At 45.4% G+C, this 20,013-nt stretch overlaps 1 protein-coding gene across 1 annotated transcript in view; it reads left to right on the forward strand.

Moving 5' to 3' along the window:
* Positions 1 to 7,232: 7,232 nt before the first annotated feature.
* LOC307245793 (FERM and PDZ domain-containing protein 4-like) overlaps positions 7,233 to 20,013 on the forward strand; it is a gene marked incomplete at both ends in the record, with an annotated part of 70,391 nt that continues 57,610 nt past the window's right edge. The window contains one exon of the mRNA XM_080021471.1: positions 7,233 to 7,273. Within this exon, the coding sequence (XP_079877597.1) occupies positions 7,233 to 7,273 (41 nt within the window). The remainder of the gene's footprint in view (positions 7,274 to 20,013) is intronic.

Consider the following 20,013-nt stretch of genomic DNA (forward strand, 5'->3'; position numbering starts at 1 on the left):
GCAGCGAGGTGCCGCTAGCGGGGCCTATCTGCCCCAAACTGTAATAAGCATCGCTGCTTTAAAGCGGTCTGCCGGTCGCTGATCATCTTTGGCTTCGGGAGATAAAGGAAAAAAAAGTTTTATTTATATTTATATATATATATAAATATATATATATATAGAAAAAGGTACTGTTGTCAAGGTTCTCCATACTTGAGTAAAATGCATTTACCGGTTTATTTATCTATTATCTCGGTTCCTGTGTTCACAGGAAAGGATCCCTTGCTGTGTTAGTAGTCGATTCTGTTATTTGGAGGAAATTGACGGCAACAGTGACGTTAGGAGTTTATCTGCATTGTTGGCCGCGCCGACGGAATGAAAACCAACCCTTTTCAGCAAAGCCAGGCCTTATTGCGAAGTTGGTTCCCGTCTTTCAAAAATACAAACAAGGAAGCGACCTCTGACGGTGCGCTGTGGTGTCTGGCACCAAGACCTTAGCAGCAGATCCTTTAAGTCCTGGAAGTTGCGAGGTGGGGCCCCCATGGATCAGGCTTGTTGTTCCAGCACATCCAGGAGATGCTTTATCAGATCGGACCCGGACCCCGCCCGTCCACATCATGTCGAAGAAAACATGATTCACTGGTTGTCCTTCCTTGGACCATGTTGGTAGGTACTAACGACCCCACAAGACCGGCTGCTATGGAGATGCTCTGAGTCCTCCAGTGGTCTAGCCATCACTATTTGGTCCTTGTCAAGTGGCTCAGATCCTTACGCTTGACCATTTTTCCTGCTTCCAACACATCAACTTCAAGAACTGACTGTTCACCTGCTGCCTGATACATCCCAATCCCTTGACAGGTGCCACTGGAACAACATGAGCAATGTTATTCACTTCACCTGTCAGTGGTTTTAATGTTGTGGCTGATAGTTGTATCTCCCAGTAATATGTTTGAGCTTTCTGATACTCAAATCAATTAGCTATGATATGATACATTTGATATAGAACTACAGTCAAAGGATGGTGCATGAGACAGTAGAACTTCTTTTGTTAGGTCGGGTGTTTGCTGAAAAAGACAAAAGATTAAATTCACATATTAATGGCTGACGGAAATATATGAATAATAAGAAACGTGAAATACATGAAATGCGAGATACAAGATTCTTTGTTTGTCTCGTGCAGGCGAACAAGTACGATGCAGTGATGCGATAAATGAGGCAAATTCTGAAGGCTGTGCAAAACAAAGTAGGAAGGAGAAAACACTTAATTCATTATTATTAATAGGGGAAATAAGTTATTATTATTTATATTAAATAAATAATGATATAGTCATCTAATTCAGAAAAAAAAATGTATATATGTATATATACTGTATATATATGTATAAACATACAGTATATAACAAACATATATACAGAGAGAGAGTATATATAGCAAAAGTATATGAAAAAGCAAAAAGCATATGTTTTCAAAATTGTTTTTAAATATAAACATTAGGTCTTATTAGAGTTAATGTAACAATAAAAATAAAGAAATAATAATATTAAATTAAACATATATATAAAATAATGATATAATCAGCCGAGACAGAAAAAATATACATATATATATATACAGTATATTTATTAGAAAGCAAACATTTTAAAGAAAGATATATATGCTATAAATCATTTTGAAATATAACTGGGTGAGAGGCCATATTAAAGTTTGAATAATGCTCCCAAATGTCCAATAGAACACCTTAACCACCACCGAAACTTAAGGGAACAGGAAACACTAAAGGACCACTGAGTGACGGGGGAAGGGTCTCCATTCCTTTCTCTGTCCCTGCATCCTGAGCCCGAACCGCCACCAAACCGTGGGTGAGATCGGGAGCGAAACGAGGCTTTGTACGTCTTTATCGCAACCCTCAAAGACTGTTTGAGGGTTTGATGTGTGTGTGTGTGTGTGTGTGTGTGTGTGTGTGTGTGTGTGTGTGTGTGTGTGTGTGTGTGTGTGTGTGTGTGTGTGTGTGTGTGTGTGTGTGGGCTGTGTAGCGCCGCAGGGCGGGCTATGGCCATCAAAGTGTCTCTTCGGCATCAAAGCTGCCAGCCACCGCCCCACGTAAAAAAAAAAAAAAAAAAAAAAACCCATAAAACTGGGAAACAGCGCCAACTTTCATCAGGGTTTCCGTCCGTGGCCCCAGCAGGAGACGAGGGACCTTGTGGAAGTGGCCGCATCCTTTTGATTACACAGTGGTTTAGCCATCCTCCACCGCCGGACAAATAACCAACCGTAAAACCCAAATTGATTTGATATTACAAAGTGCCCTGAGACGTCCCAATACGCCCGGCGCAATCAGACCCCCGCCCCGCCCGTCTCTTCCGCTTGTCAAATCCAGACGACGGCCGCTTGAACTCCGGACGTCCTCCTGGTGCGCGGCGTCCCTCAACGTCCATTAATATTAACCGGAGGGTCTTCGTCCGATCCGGATAACCTTTATGAATTCTTCAAAAAAAAAAAAATCGCTGCCCTTCTACCCCGCTGAAGCACACCGGGCCCTTGATCGCCAAGTCAGGGCTATAGCGGCGGTGGAGTGTCCGCCTTTTGTCTGCGTCCCCGCTTCGTACAATCGTTCTCAAGGACTGGGTGGCGTCCAACCAGGGCGAAGGTTTTAGCGTCAGGGAAACTACTCAAACCAAGTGATGATTTGGAGGCACTTGGGATGTTTACTGGATCCGCAGTACCGGCGGACGGGCCGGTGCCAGTGATGCTTGACCGCCGTGGGGTCAGGATCCGCCCTTGTCGCGACGTCAAAAAGTCATTGAACAATAGCAGCTTATTTCCCGAGCGCTCCAAATGGCCGTATTATCGGGACGACAGCCATTGGCCTCATGATAACATGGGCACAACGACAGGGACTGGCTCTCCCCTGTTCCCAAAGCAGCCCCAGAGCGGCGGCAGATCGTAGCCGCTCCCGTGAGCGACGAGCGGTGTGGTGTGAACTCACAACGCGATCCGAGAGAGACACCAAGCAGGTTTAATATCTGCTCGCGTCGGGATCGAGCCGGGAGCGACGCGACGAGCGACAGCCAATGAGAGCGGGCACAGTGTGGGGCGGGTCGCGGTCGAGAGGGAGAGGCGGGAGTGCACGGAGCGGCGGCCAGAAACACGCAGCGTACCTATGTTACTTTTCCTCTCTATTGGTCCTTAATGTATTTATTATTTTAGTTCTGCTTTTTATTTCGTTTTTTTTTTTTTTTAACAGTGATCAAGAATTTAGTCAAAAGATAAATAATCCCGTCCCGCGCATGGTGCCACGTCATTTCCACTGTGTGTTCAGCGTTGTGTTTTCGTGACGGACTCGTCGGGGAGCCCTCCCGGTGGAAGGCGTTTTTAAAGCGCGCGACGCCCTGCCGCCGATCAGTCGCGTAGCGTGAAACCACGACGACTTCAAGATCCACCCCCCCCCCCGCCCCTCACAAGGCAGGAAGTCGTGTCGCGTGAACGGGACAGCGATCTGAAAGTCGCGTAGCGCGCCCGTGGCCTCAGGGGTGCGGCGTCTCGCTCAAAGACACCTCGGCAAAGTGGCCCCAGGGGAGGGCACGGATCGAAACCAGCAACCCTCCGGCTGCCAGACGACGCTCTACCTCCCCGACAACTGCCGCCGGATTGCTACGGAGCTTTAGTGTCGGACGCACCCGACGAAAACTCCCCCTCGCCCCGCCCAAGTTCCCCCCGGCGACGAGCGTTTCCAGCGGGAATTGCCGGTTCGCGGCGCGCCTCCGTAGAATGACACGGTATCCTCAGCGCCACGTTCCGCCAGCTGCTCGCCGTTCAATTTGGACTTTATGGCCGCCGCTCGGTCGGAGTCGCCGTCGTAGGATATTTTCCGCACAATAACTATTTTAGCACAGTGGGACCTCGACTTTCGACTGCATCTACTTACGACGGATCCGAGATACGAGTGGGGATAGGGGCGAACATTTCTATCGACTTGCAACCGACTGCTTGGGGACGGTAGCTCAGGAGGTAGAGCTGGTGGTCTAGTGATCTAAAGGTTGCTGGTTCGATCCCAGGCTCCTCCTGCTAGCATGCTGTAGTGTCCTTGAGCAAGACACTTAACCCCTAATTGCTCCTGATGGCTGCGTCCGTCGGTGATTGAACAATTGTAAGTCGCTTTGGATAAAAGCGTCTGCTAAACGACTAAATGTAAATGTAAATGTGCTCCAAGATACGACCGTGGAAATTTGCAGTTGGCGCGTCGCCGGCCAGTCAGCAGCCGGTCAGCAGTCAGTCAGCAGCCGGTCAGCAGTCAGTCAGCAGTCAGTCAGCGGGCGACCTACATCGTGTGTGAACGTGGTTCGTGGCTCATCCATATTTTTTTCATATTTACTGTGTTTGCTGTATATTTAGTTTATTTTCACCCTTCATGATTTCATCCTTCATATGGGAAAAATTGCTTCTACATACGACTGTTTTAACATACGACCGCTCTTATAGAACCAATCACAGTCGTACGTCGAGGTACCACTGAATTTTAGAAACAATCATTAGCAACATGGATATTACGACCAGCTGTGTGTGTGTGTGTGTGTGTGTGTGTGTGTGTGTGTGTGTGTGTGTGTGTGTGTGTGTGTGTGTGTGTGTGTGTGTGTGTGTGTGTGTGTGTGTGTGTGTGTGTGTGTGTGTGTGTGTGTGTGTGATCGTGCCTGCATGCAGTGCAGTGCCGGCGCTTGCTACAGGCGACTCCGCTGCTCGTCCCTGCGCCCCGTTCCTCCAAATAAAGCAAATAAAAACATTGTGTTTTTAATTTTCATAAAATCATTGTGTTTTTATTGTAATAAAAACATTGTGTTGTTTTTTTTCTAGATGTATTTTATTTTACTCCGTTGCCTTCTTGAACAAAAAAAAAAATATGGGCACAACGGGGACGCGCCCGCGGTCACTCTCTAGCCCCCCCCCCCCCCCCCCCCCCTCACAGTAACACTTAAGGGCCCCGGCTTTGGCATTTCAAAACGTGGTCCCCCTCCCCACTGATGAAGCATGGATTCATACTGCTGCTCAGGGAGCGTCCCTCCACTCCTCTGTTAGTTAAAAAGCGAAAGACGTCGTCTGTGGATCCTTCTTTACTTGAATCCACTGAATGAATGGCAGAAGAAAGAAATAGTCTTTCTTCCCCGGAGAAACAGTATGTACTTGCATAGTAATATTGTGTGTGTGTGTGTGTGTGTGTGTGTGTGTGTGTGTGTGTGTGTGTGTGTGTGTGTACAAGGTTTGCTTAGCAACCACAACAGAACTGAGAGACGGGGTCCTGCTTCCACCAGCGCCCAGTTCTGCAGAGTCAGCTTCCCCTCCCTCTCCCTCCTTCGCTCTCGTTCTCTCCGTCCCTCTCTCTCTCTCTCTCCCTCCCTTTCTCCCTCTCTCTCTCTCTCCCCTCTCCCTCCCTCTCTTCCCCTCTCTCTCTCTCTCTCTCTCTCTCTCTCTCACACCAAGTCGGCTGAGCGCTCTCTCCCCCCCTCCGCCCTCCGCCCTCCGTCCAGTCCTCTTGCTCCGATTATTTACTTGTTTTTTTTCCAGCCGTTCGTTTCTTTCCTTTTTCTATCCTTCTTTTTCCTCTCTTTTTTTTCCGTCCTTTCGTTCCCTCGTTGCTCTGTCTTTCTTTCGTTCATTCTCTCTATCTTTCTTTCATTTGTTCGCTCTATCTTTCTTTCTTTCAGTTGCTCCATCTTTCTTTCTTTCAGTTTCTCTGTCTTTCTTTCATTCATTCTCTCTATCTTTCTTTCGTTCATCCTCTATCTTTCTTTCGTTTGTTCGCTCTATCTTTCTTTCAGTTGCTCCATCTTTCTTTCTTTCAGTTTCTCTGTCTTTCTTTCATTCATTCGCTCTATCTTTCTTTCTTTCTGTTGCTTTGTCTTTCTTTTGTCTGTTCGTTCGCTCTATCTTATTTTCATTCATCTGTCCGTTTGGTTTCGCTCTATCTGTCTAGCTCGTTCATTCGTTTGCTCTATCTCTCTTTCGTTCGTTCTTTTGTTGCTTCATTCGCGCTCTCTTCATTTATTTTGTTCATTCGCTCTCTTTCTTTCGTTCATACATTTATTCGCTCTTTCATTCTTTCTTTTCTCCTTGACAGTGAACTCTCATTTTCCACTTCACATTCTCTGCTCCAGTTGTCCTCTATTTTTTCCTTCTTTCTTTCTTGTCATCTCTATAGCCTCCAACTCTCCTTCTTCTCCTCCTTTTCCCCTTTCCTGCTCCCACTGTCCTCTCTTCTTTCTTTCTTTCTTTCTTTCTTTCTTTCCTCCTTGACAGTGAACTCTCATTTTCCACTTCACATTCTCTCCTCCAGTGGTCCTCTCTTCTTTCTTTCTTTCTTTCTTTCTTTCCTTCTTTCTTTCTTTTAATTTCTATAGCCCACAACTCTCCTTCTTCTCCTCCTTTTCCCCTTCCCTACTCCCACTGTCCTCTCTTCTTTCTTTCTTTCTTTCTTTCTTTCTTTCTTTCTTTCCTTTCTCCCTTACAGCCCCCACCACTCTCCTCCATCCTCTCTCTCTCTCTCTCTCTCTCTCTCTCTCTTGTTCTCCCCTCGGCTCCGTGCTCGGCTCCAATCAGCGGAGGGCGGCGACCGGAGCCACGACAGAGCATCCGTCACGGGCGCGCTCTTGTTCATCCCTCCCTCCCTCCCTCCCTCCCTCCCTCCCTCCCCTCCTGTCCTTTACTTCATCCCCTTTTACTCACCCATCCCCCCTCTGTTCCCCTACCACCTCTCTCTTTCTCTCTCGCTCTCTCTCTCTCTCATTCTCCACGGTTACGCCGCTTCTCGGTGAGTGCCGGGGCAGAGAGTGGAGCAGCTTGCACCGAGCGGAGAGGCAGGAGCGACGGCAGGTGGAGGAGGACTGGCTAAAGGGATAGAGAGGTGGTGGTGGTGGTGGTGGTGGTGGTGGAGGAGGGCGGACTGGACCTCCCCGCCACCAGTGAGCAGAGCTCGGGGGAGGAAGGGCATCCCGCCCCAGGCCGGTAGTTCTCATCACCCTAAGTACTTAGCTCCCCCACCTCCACGGCATTCTGGGAAGTGGACGGGGGGAGAGGAATGGATTGAAATTGGATTTTTCTTTCTCTACAAAAAGGCTGATCCACCTTGACATGGATCCAGGGTGAACCCAAACCCTGCGGTATGGGATTGGGATTGGAAGTTTTGGACGTGGATTAGGAATGCCCATGTGGAGTTGCTGAGCTTTCTTTGCGGGGAAGAGCAGCGTCCATAGCCGGGTTTCACATGGAGGCGTTTGGGTTCTCCAAGATGGGAAAGCTGTCCGGGTGAGTGTGGGACTGTGTGTGTGTGTTTGCATGGACAACGTATTCACTAAAGTGAGAGAGGTGTGTGTGGGGTAAAGTGGTTTACAATTAGTTCCACATGGTTGACATTCATCGATGACCCTTCTCAGAGTGGTAACATCTCCTTGTATTTACTCAATTCACTCTATTTTCGTAAGGCTGTTGCACTTTTCAATTTAAATTCTTGCTGCATATCGAGGTTATTTTCATTCCCATTAAAAGTTCATGTTCTCATATTCATGTTTTTTTGCACTTGGTCTGAGCTATGGTCAATGTGTCCACTCTGAGCCTCAAACCACCACGCTGTATTACACCCAAAGTTTAAAACTATTGACTGAGGTAATATCCCAGTCATTATATATTATACATCATATTGGTAATCCGTGAGCCATTGTGGAGTTGAGGTCCGCTTCAGGGGGTTAAGATGTTGTTGAAGAGGAATGAGGAGAAAGAGCAAGACTTCTTGGTTGGTTTCCCAATGCACCTATAGGAATGGTGGGGATGATGCCAATCAGAAGAAGGTGACGCCAAAGGTCAGAATGTCAGGTTTGATAAGTTGTTTTGGCATCAGCGTCTGTATTTCAGGTTCTGGCTTTTCCGATTCCTTTCATAAAACAGAGCTAGCCCTGGGAAGCGAGCGCAACCAGCAACCGGTGAGCGTCAAATCAGCTGTTTACAGTTTTCTAAAAACGGGTATTGGGTATTTTCCATTAGGGGTCATTGGGGTTCCAATGGCCCCCCATGGAAAATACTACCCCTTTGTGTCCAACGACCTTTTAGGCACCAGGAGCTGTCCAAGTGCAACACATTTTGGAACTAAGTTCTTCCTTTTGAAAAAGTGCAATTAAGTTGGATTCATTGGAAGGTTGCAGTCGGCTAAACATTGCGGTTCACTATTTATCTATCTGTCTGTCTGTCTGTCTGTGTGTCTGTCTGTCTGTCTGTCTCTCTGTCTAAACCTTTGGCGCAGATTTGGCCTGTATTTCTAAATACATAAACAAAACTGCAATTTACATGTCATGAATCCTCCCTGATCTCCCAGTACTTAAATTAATTTTCATCTTTTATTTTGACTCCCTTCCTTTCACCTGGTCTCCCCTGCCTGTACCTCATTCCTTTGTTAAGTCCCTCAGTTTAAATACCAGTCCATTTCCCTATGTTCTCTGCCAAATTGTCTCTTGCATTACACTGAGCTTTCCCACACTATTACTTTATTCCTGTACCTTCCGTCTGATCCTCTGCCTGATTCCCTGGACCCTGATTCTCTGCCTGTTCCCTGCCAGATACTTCTGACTCGTCTCCTGGTTTTGACCCCTGCCTGTTTTTTGGAACAAACCTTGTGGACTTTGACCTCTTACCTGATTGTTTTTATGTCGTGCTTATGTGTTCACATCCGTTCTGAGTGAGTGAGCCGAACGGTACCTTGTCCAGCCTAATTGAACAATATAGTTAGCCAGTTAACTACAGTAGTGAGTGAAAAAGTACGGTCGTCCAGAAGGTAAAGGCCAGAAGTTTATTAAGGGTTTTAAGTTGATCTAGTCTAGGCTTTTCCAGTTAAATGAGCTTTATAAGTGGGACACATCTTGCGCAGCGAGTCTAATAATGATGATGACGATGATGATGATGATGATGATGATTATTATTAAATAAATTCCTTGGAAAACCTTAATAGAAAGCACTTTGAGTTTTGCAGGTAGAGTTCAATCTCCTATGGTCGTTGAAACTTTGAGATAAACTTGGGACTTCGACTTAAAAAACATGGGAGGCAAGTTAGGACGAATAGTTTGTGAAGCGGATGTTCAATCAAGACAGAAGAATACTTTTCCATCTGAAAAACCAAAAGTAATGCGATTTTTTTGTGGCGTCCATAAAACCTGGACCGGAATCCCAAACCAAGGTAATTTCTCACAATTATCGCAGTACCTTTTGTCACTATACTGTAGCAATAAAGTGTAAAAATTACAAAGGTGCATTAGAAATTGAATTTGTAATGGCCATATTGATCTTTTGGGGGAAAATTCTCTCCCTGAAAGTAGGTCTAATTCAGTCTAATAAGTAGAACTGGGGATGTCAGACGTATCTCATCGACCCTTGGTATTATACGCATCAGCTGTGTCTGAAAAAAGTTTTGGAATTTCTGAGAAATATCTGTATAGACATGAAAAGAGATTTCTTTCGCGTCGCTAGCTAGTTGGAGCCATGGCAAGTTAATGCCCAAATTGTGCGTCTGTTATTAATCCAGGTGTTGCATACCTGGTTAGATAGAACATGTTTTCCATTTCAATAAATGCACAATGAAACCTTATTATAAAATATACACTGTAGAGTGTATCAGTGTATTCCCGATACTTGACATACCTGGTGCTGGATTGGCCGGGAACCCACCATTTGTCAATTCACACCACATGTATTTTCTGGTGTGGATTGTGATTGGGTACCACGCCATGGTAACGCCATAGTGTGAATATATTGTTGCCTTTTCACGGTGCTTAATGACATCGTTTTGCCATTCGTTCTAGTATCCCCCCGGGCCGTTTCAGTACACAGTACTGTGCAAAAGTTCTAGGCACAAGAACAATGCCATGGATTGGTGTTATTAAACAATAAACGACATACAAAGTGCGGTAAACAGAAACAACCTTAATCAAATCAATATTTGGGGCAACCACCCTTTGCCTTTAAAAACAGCAGCAATTCTCCTGCGGAGGGCGGACTTGGCACAGTTTTGGAAGGTGCTCGGCAGGTAGGTTGTTCCAGGCGTCTTGGCGAACCTGCCACAGTTCTTCTGCGGATTTAGGCTCAGGTCTCAGTTTCTTCTGCCTCTTCATGTAATCCCAGACTGAGCGGATGATGTTGAGTTCAGGGCCCTGTGCTTGCCATACCATCTGTCGCAGGACTCCTTGTTCTTCTTTTCGCCGAAGATCGTTCTTTTTGACTCGAGCTGTATGTTTTGGGGCCTTGTCAAGCTACAGACGTATTGACACACCAATGCAGAAGATATAAATTAACCGTGTAAGACATATGTGGTTGTGAAACACCTGAAGTGCCTAAAACTTTTGCACCGTACTCAGTACAATGGTTTCTGTTCAAATGTGATCATTTCAAAGTCGCAGTGTGATATTGCTGTTTTCCATCTGACAACACTGAACCCCGGATGTTCATAGTATGGTAGAATATTAACACCTACAACAAATATTTTGACCGATGATGTAAATACAATAAGACCCGGCGGTGACACGGTGAAATATGAAATGATCGATTGTCCCTTTAATGTCCGTTAGGGACGATGACGTCATCGCTCCAAAACACAGAAAGTGGCAGTCCGTCTGCGTCCTGGTTTGGCAGCAAACACGGGCAGCAGTGTTTGTTTGTTTGTTTGTTTCAGATTACAGTGATACCTGCCAAATTGCCTTCCCGCTCCACGTCCAAACTTCAGAGAGGAAGCCATCTCCACAGATCTATTTCTCTTCAAATCCCTGCCTGCTGAGCTGTGGCTTTTCCACCGAATGTTTTGGGAAATGGAGGTCATAGGTTGTTTTCCGTATATATACTTTATTCCGAAAAACAAGTAGAAAATGGGTTGACGTCCCCGCTATGTGAAGCAGTATTGGGTGGAGAACGTGTTTTTGGATATTCTGATTGGTTCTGAGTCTTTGGTCCTTTCAATATTTTTGTTTTGATTTCTTTTGTGTTTGTGTGTGTGTGAGAGAGAGAGAGAGAGAGAGAGAGAGAGAGAGAGAGAGAGAGAGAGAGAGAGAGAGAGAGAGAGAGAGAGAGAGAGAGAGAGAGAGAGAGAGAGAGAGAGAGAGAGAGAGAGAGAGAGAGAGAGAGAGAGAGAGAGAGAGAGAGAGAGAGGAGAGAGAGGAGAGAGAGAGAGAGAGAGAATACTGTATGTCACAGTGCAAATCTGAGGCATGGGAGTAATCGTCCCACAGGGCAAGCCTCTCCCCCTCTCTCTCTCTCCTCTCTCTCTCTCTCGCTTTTGCTCCCCCTCTCCATGCAGGCCCTTGAAGTTGCACGATTTTCTTGATTTGAGTCTGGATAATCCTCCTAAGGGATTTGGTGGTTGGTGATCACACATGGTCCAGGCTGCTGTTTCATTCAGCACATGTTTGCCTCACCGTGCCTGTGTTGATTCAGCTTTCTGTCTGTCTGTCTGTCTCTCTGTCTGCACGTCCGTCTGTCCGTCTTTCCGCCCGTCTTTCCGTCCGTCCCTGTAAACCCAGAGTAAGCGTTTCATTTGTTTTTCCAATTTTTTTTCTCTCCACCCCTTCCTCCCCTTCACCTTTTGACTTTTTTGTGCGTGCGTTGCATTGGCCAATGGTGTTACACAGCAAGACACATTCTAAGACAGTATGAATAAGTAAAACAGTATCTTATTTCCTTTGTCTTTATTTTGTCCAGCAATGCTCATTTCCCAACCATGTCGGGCTGCGAGCTATGAAAGTGAATACTTTATCAGTCATTCATTTTTACAAAAAAACACCTGCAGGGATTTATTTCTGGGTGAGTGCTGATATTTTGCTGTGAATTTACATAATTCCAGCCCTCTCTCTCTGTCTCCCTGTCTCAGAGTAGATACTAAAATAAGGATTTACCGATATGCATTATGTATCCGCATGTAGCCTTCGCTCCACTTTTTTTTTGTCTACAGGTTGAATTCGATCAATAATGTAAACGGAGCGGACCCATTTTCGTGTCTTTCAATTGAATTTCCAAACTCCTTACCGCCTTCCATATCCAGCCGGCTAAATCCGTCCCACTAAAAGCGGAAAAACACTCCCACTTTGTCTTTTCTTGTCAAACCCGGGGTCCCGTTAAAACGGGAGATCTGAGGCCTGGTTACGGTGTCGCAGATGTGCACGGCGGCGTTTGCTCGTTGTAGCTGTTCAGAGGCTGACGCGCAGTGTGTCTTGCTGGAGGGGCGGGTGCTTGTTAGCGGCTGCTGGCACCTTGGCGTTGCATGTATTCCGCCGGGAAGCCTCAGCTGTGCTGGAGCAGTCATAGCTTGAACAATGCATTGCATTATTTAACAATACACTCGTTTTGTCGGCCAAGTGGATAGAAGGGCTGCCTCCGAAAGGAGCGCTCCCGAGCTGCCTGCCATAGGGTCCAGGTCCGGCTTTACTGTGTGATGTTGACATCTTTGTGTTGCTGGTACTTTCTGTAATTAAGTGACATCCCAAGATAAGGCAAGTAATCACCGTCAAACAGGGATTAACCTTCAGCTGTTTTGTTCCCACGTGAACAAATTTTCATCACAATTTTGGTCACAAGTTTTAGTCGCGTCACGCGTCTTTGGTCACGAGACTCAAGTCTTTTTTCGTCACAGGTTCCGGGAAATCCTAAATCTCAAGTAGATGTGGTAATTTCAAGAAAAGCCTCAGTTTACTTCCGAGTATTCGCAGCGTCAATGCCAAGTGCTGACAGAGACAGTGTTTTAAAGACTTAACTGCTCACCGGTCACGTTTGAGACGAGTTAGTCTTTTTCACGGGCGACTTGACTCCGACTCGGGTCAGAGTCCCTCAGCTTAAATCGCTGGCTACCCCAGCGCCCTCTCCTTGCATGAGACGAAACTTTCTGTGGGAGCCGCGGCCCATCATCCATTTGAGAGCGGGGAAGTTACTCCAGAGTCTCCCTCGCAGTCACTGAGTGCCAACATTGGACATCTCCGCGCTGGGGTCCTCAAAGACGCGTCTGACATCTCACCGCTACCGCGGTACCTCGCCACCGCAAGAACAGCGTCAGCGGCGGCGCCCGGTGCAGAACGGCTGTGGTCGATTAGCCGAGATGGCCGCAGCACTCCTCGGTATGAGCCGCCCCCGGTAAGAGGTTCCATGTTCCCGTCAATAATTAATCGGCTTGTCTCCGCCGCGGTTACACTTAAGGTGGAATCCTCTGAGTGCCGGTCTTGGACAAGATGCGATAAAAATGTATTTTTCTTCCAATGCTTTAAACTCCATATCCCCAACCCTTACTCTGTCTCCCCGTCTCTCTTTGAACCGCGGAGCTTCTATCAGAGAGAAAGAGAGAGCGAGAGAGAGAGGGAAGTGGAGTTTCACTTACCTGAGTGTTTTTCTTTTCACTTTAACAAGAGAGATTTCCACTTCAGCTCGCTGGAGACGCTGGTGGAGCCATTAGTTCTGCTCCAGAGACGACCGCGCAACACTTAAGAGAGACTGCGCTAATAAAGACAGCTAAAAGCCCCTGTTGCCCAACACATGCACAGCCACACGCGCACGCACACGCACAAACCTATCTGCGTGCCTGCACACAGATATGCTGAGGGAACACAAGGTTTGGGAAATATCAGGTGTTAGGATTTTCCGGATACGCCTTCGATCAAGGGCGACATTTTAGACGAGGCCCGGGTGGTGGATCGGTGGTGTCATATAGGGTTGTAATGACTTTGGGATGTCCTATTGGGTGATTAGGCGTGGGCGATATTGACAAAATCATTAGTAATGGGGGTTGTTACGACCAGTTAGTTAGAAGCGTTAATTAGAAAATTCAGAAGATTTTTTTTACCCTAATGCAGCCTTGAAGACAACATTTAACTATATCGCAGCAGAACCAAAAACACCCGGACGATACCTCGTCTTCCACCACGATGTAGCCCTAATTGTGATACAAAATTCCTTTGTCCAAATGATTCAAGATAAGCACATTTGGGGTATTTAACGTGGGATTTGGAATTGATAAGCATATATTTATACATAGCTGATACATATATACTTACCTATGATCATCAAGTGTATTGCATTTGTTTGTGTTTGTGTTTTTTCTGAGAAGTGGATGCTCTAGTAACACATTAATTAACAGAGGTTGTCACTTATCATATATTTTGTTTTCCTCTCTGCTGTGCCCACTGTACATTGGCCGCAGGAAAAAATACATCTTTCTGACAGGGATCAATGAAGTTAATCTCATCTCGCCTAGATAGATAGATGGATGGATAGATGGATAGATGGATGGATGGATGGATGGAAAGATAGATACCATTGCTTTAGGCTTGGAGTTGGTCGGTCTCTATTTTACTCTTCAGCTTTTTTATTTTTATTTTTTTTGCAGCAACGTTCCATAGAAGTCGGTGATATACTTGAGAAATTAGGAGATTTTGATTCCACTCATGAGATTATTTCAAAACAGCGAGACATGAGCACAAGTGGTGCCCATTCATCCTCGACGAGCCGCCGCCGCCTGCGTTATCGCATTTAGCAACTCTTGTTCTCGCGCATTCATATTTTATTTTTTATTTTTAGCTCACTGAACAAGTTCTGTTTGGTACGGATGTTGCATTCCTATTTAATGTAGTGTGTGTGTGTGTGTGTGTGTGTGTGTGTGTGTGTGTGTGTGTGTGTGTGTGTGTGTGTGTGTTATGAGTACTGTTTGGGTTTACGGGGATCAAGCAACGAAAAACTCATTCAGGATTCAGGCTTCTCTCACACGTCGCCTGGAGCTGGAAAGTCGAGAAAGCCTTCACCGATGAAAAAACGGAGACACTCGCACTCTTGTGCTCTTTCAACTTTTTCGGAAAGAATCGAGCCGAGCAGATGGGGAACAGTCAACGAGCAGTTACGTTACAGTACGTTGCACGAGCACAGTCGGCCGAGCACTAATGGACTAACTATTGCGTTGCAGGGTCTAAATTGCTGGCCTGCACTCCTCCATCGACTTCATCAATTCCAGCCGGAATACAAGCAAGTTCAGTGCCGAAATAGACCTTCAGTGGCGATGAGAGGTCAGCTCTTTTTCGAGATTCGCTGGGCGGTAAAACAGATTTTCCGAGACCCCGTTTGTTTGATTCAGTCGGTGCTCAAGGCTCGAGAGAGCTGTGAATGGAATTCCCATCAGAGTCACCGACTGCAGTGACTCTCCAAGTCCTTTGTTTCTGTCGCGAGCTTGTGACATTTCGGGGAGGTTTTAAGTGGATCACAGGATAGCGCTGTGCCGTGGGATCATTTCCTTGTGCAAAGAGTGCCACGGAAGAAAAAGGAAAGGGAAACACTGTCATTGACAAACCCAAACCACCATATCCAGCACCGTTTCCACGGTCACCGCCTCACGTCTCTAACGAGGCACTGACCGAACGGGCGGGCGAAAAAAGTGACATATGTTTGTCCAAGCCGGCGCCACGGCTCACCGCCGACGGAACCGTGTCAGAAGTGGTTCTGCCTTTTCACGACCGAGCGACCACAGCCTCTTTGTGACAAGTCCGCTCAGTGAGTCACCGCTCATCATGCGTGAGGATCACAGCTGAACAAATTGTAAACGGTTGCGTCTCACAGCCGCCATTTTCCCAAAGTTATCCCATTCATCGATGGGTTCGCAAAAGTGCTGCATTGGGTTGAGGTTTGGCATGAACAAAATTTTGTTTGGTCAGTTAATCCTCAAATGTAAATACAGTGATCACGTCTGTCCGGGTCAAACTGATCGCTGGAGGCAGATTATTATTATTTATTTGATATTTGATTTGATTATTATGAATTTTTCTTCTTCTTTATTTCTCATGCAGTTTACCGTCTAATTCACATTTGTACATTTATTACATGAATATAAAGTATTGAAATGAACAGCTTCACTATTTACTGAATTTGATTGACATTTCAAAATAAAGTACAGATGTTTCAAATGCTTTTCAAATTACTATACAAATTAAATGACTATACTGTGTATAATTCAAATACACTAAAATACAGTACAGAATAAAATATAGCGTACTGCATTTGAATTTATCTATTCAAATTATAAATAGGCTGTAGCCTAAAACAGTATTGTGGCGTTTACAAATACAGTAATGTCAGTTGTGCAAATACACGACTAAGCCAAAGCTTGGCAGTGATTTCAGTGCATTTCTACATTTTTGACAGGCCTGAAAATAAACTGTAGGCTGTCAATGCCGAACTGGTAGCAGAGTTTGAAAACAAATGTATTCATAAAATATTCTGATTCTGATCCTCGTCAAAAAATAAAATAAGCAACAACAACAACAACAAAAATGAGACCACCTGTGATTTATGTGTCAGCTCTGCGCCGCCTGGAAGAGTCATTTCACAAACGTGTCCATTGATGTCTGAATCGTGGTTTTGTCCAAAACCAAGTTCACTTCTTTTGCAAAGTGATGCAAAAGTTCAAAGTTGTTGAAACCCACTTGCAGCAGATCAGCCTTTAAAATTGGGGGATTGCACTCCCCATCTCAGCCCTGGATAGTGCAACGGTCTCCTCTTCTTCCTCCTCCACCCCCTCCTCGCTGCCGGCAGCATTGGTACCCGCACCCAAAGCTCTCTCTCGCCTTGGCGACGATGTCCTCCTCGGTAGCAGGCTCCCAGACAGGCGTGCTGTCATCACCTGCAATCCACCTCTCACACGCCTCGAGGCTGATCTTGGCAGGAAGATCAACATTTGGTTTGGGTCCTCCTCCGCTGACACGACCAGACCGGCTCTCCTCCAGCAATTTCTTATCGTGGAGGCCCCCACGTCGGCCCAGGCACCCCGCAGCGTGAGAATAGCATCCGGGAGGCCGATTTTTTTTTGGGGCGAAGTCCGCGGAGGTAGCCCTGCTCCCGTCATCAATTTGGAGCAATGCAGCGTGGGTCGTCACCTTTGACGAACCTCGCGTTCTTTGGCAGGAACTCAAGTCGCATGTTTCTCAGTGTTGAGTTTTTTTACATCATGGTCTTTACAGTTGTCCACAAGCGCCAGAATATTCCGCCTCTTTGGGCCCAATTTGAGATCCCGCTCCTTCAATCATTCCACAAACCAATTCCCAGTCATCCATGCAGAAGCCTTGGCAGCGTAACGCACAGGCAGTGTGTGCACATTTTTGAAGACATATGACAGAAAAGTTCCTTCTTTTACCCGGCAGCAGAACAGGCGAAGACAGCGGTGATCCTTTCCTTCCTCCCCCCCCTTTAATTGTCAGATTTATAGGTCAGATAGTGAAAATAAATTCGCCATTCCAAATGTTTTCCTCCATGTATTCTTGTCTCATCTGTCCCCACTGGTCCTCAAGCCATTCCTGGCGTGACACCGTGTCAGCCTCAGCAGCCTCCCCCTGCAGTTTCTTAAACACAATGTTGTCTCCCTCTTTAAATCGCTCAAACCAGCCTATGCCAGCCCGAACTTTAAAATTGTCCTCTCCCAGGCTCGCTGCCAATTGTTCTGCCCTTTCCCTCACCAAGGGCCCGCTCAAGGGGGCATTACGTGACCGGGCATTATCAATCCACTTGACGGGGGTGGATTCAACCACAGGCGCTTTTTTCCGTGCGCGTTTGTTTTGTGTCCCGCTAGCAGCCGTGACTGTTGCTCGTTGTGTGAGTAGACTGGACAAGGTAGCCTGAGGAACACTCATTTTGGGTGCTGTATGTCGTTGGCTCGTTTTTGTCAGTTTGTCATAAGCTTAGAGGAACAGAGAAAATGACCTCCTTTTCCCGTCATGATTTCAGTGTGCACGCAGCACCAGCCTCAGGTAGCCAACTGGAAGAAGACGGGTTGCGCGATGCAAAGCATCATGGGAGTAAAGTGAAAAGAAAAAGTTACCATAGTTTTTCCTGTATGAAAGGACACAAAATGAACACTGTAAGCATTTGTGAGGGAATTATTCTGGCCCAAGCTTTTTGATCCATTTAAGCGGTTTATCACTGTAATTGTGATCATTATAAGCAGTTTCCACTGTAATGGTATGGTCGGTTACCATGACCGATCGGTATTTGACCAATGACCATTGTTCTTGTCCTTTGTGACGTATAAGAAAAGCCAGCATGGCGGAAAAGTAAGCGCTTCAATCTTTTTTGGGTGGATCCAGCCTTGGATATTGAATTGCAGGATCTAATTTCCATTTCCATTCTTCTCTTATCCCATTGTATAGTTATACAGTGTTGGTGGGGCTGTCACGATCATGGCATTTTAACTGGTGATTCAACTTCATTCAAATAATTGTGAAGGAAAATGAAATTGTATTGTATTTTAACGCTACTTATTACTAGACTATGTATTATTATTAAACTATTATGCCACAATAAAAGTGTAATATTACAAATCCGCCTTAGCCGGGCCTGATACCGACTTTTCCAAGTGTATACAGCAGCCGTTGGTTGCCAAGATTGACAAAATTGTTGCAGAATTTTGATCATTTCATAGTTGAGTGGCAACGATCCTAGATAGTTATAATCCATATTTTAGTATTCTCACTTGTTTCACCATTTTTGAGTGAATCATTACACCAGGAGCTCTGTTTCCTCGGTGGAAGTTATTACAAATATGAAACCAGATCACACAAGATGGTTGACAATGGCCCAAATCTTGTTACCCGGGGCGACCAGGCAACCGTAAACATTGTACCCTGACCTCAGGATAAAAATAGGTGAATATTGTAACGCAAAAGAAAATATAGGCTATAAGTTTATTTGCCTCAACCAAACTGATGAAAATGTTCTATTTATTCGGACATTTCTAGCATTGGCCCAAAATCTATGAAATATTGGAAGAGAAGCACGACTGGAGAATCAATGATTGCGATTAGCTGTAATAATAGCAATCAGCCAATTATGTAATAATCGTGTTGGATTGACCCTAATAAGGTCACATGACCTCCACATGAGGATAATTCGTACTGAAGACTCTTTATACTGTATATCAGTGGTGCATGAATGATTAACTTGACCAGCGAGACATTTTATATTAAATTATTGCTAATCCTCATGTAAAAGAACACTAATATATATACTGTATATATATATATATATTAGTATATATATATATATATATATGTTTTCAAATAAAAAATAAATACATGTGAAATAATAAACATTACAATTTTATATAAGAAAATAAATTATAATAATGATCATTCAATAATAATTTAATCATCATTTTAATAATCATTTTCCCTAAAATATCTGAAATTAAAACCTGAAACAACACACTGTCAGCACCTGTTCATCTTCCCTTAGTGTTATTACATTTAGTGTTAATCAATGGAGCAATTGCGCAGTGGATTACTGTGTCTGGCAGCGGGCGTGCGGTGGCTGCCAAAAATGTTGAAAACGACTGCTGTGATGACGTTTTTTGTGTTTCCTCAGGCGGACGAAGAAGGAAATAGGAAGATGTCCGCGTGATGGAACTCAGTGTCTGAATTCACTAGAAACAAGGGAGAAACAAACTGACACAGTCGAGTATAGAAGATGGCAGTATGTCTCTACCTGTCCGTGTGTCTGTGTGACTGCTGTAGTGTTGACTGAGTGATCCGTTGTTTCTGAATACCGGTCAATTTTGTGAGTTGTTCACACTGGGTTTAAACTACTCTGATCTCTAGGTCCGATGGTAGTCAGTCTGGTACAGGCTGAGTCTGGCTAGTTCCGTTTGCAGGAAGCATGTAGTCGGGTCTCCAGTAATCACCCTCTAGTATACAGTCCTGGTTTAAATAAAGGAACCTGTCCATCATGCTCTGTACTGGGAGCTGGAATGCCGACACGCCGCTTGATTTTGATGGTCTCCAATCTCTCATGATAAAGTAAAGTGCTTATTTCTTGGCTGTGATACTGGTACTCAAAATTGTATTCCTATTGTTTTAGACCCCGGCTGGTCCTGATTTTAATTCATTTATCCACAGCATTGCTTCACTGGGCCTGCTCCCCTGTTTACGTGAGACATCACGCAACGCCATCATTTGACTCAGGAAGACCGAAAACCCAGATCGGATTAATACTGCGCTCACTTGTCG

Source organism: Zeus faber (assembly GCF_960531495.2).
Source record: "Zeus faber genome assembly, chromosome: 2".
NCBI classification, from domain to species: domain Eukaryota; kingdom Metazoa; phylum Chordata; class Actinopteri; order Zeiformes; family Zeidae; genus Zeus; species Zeus faber.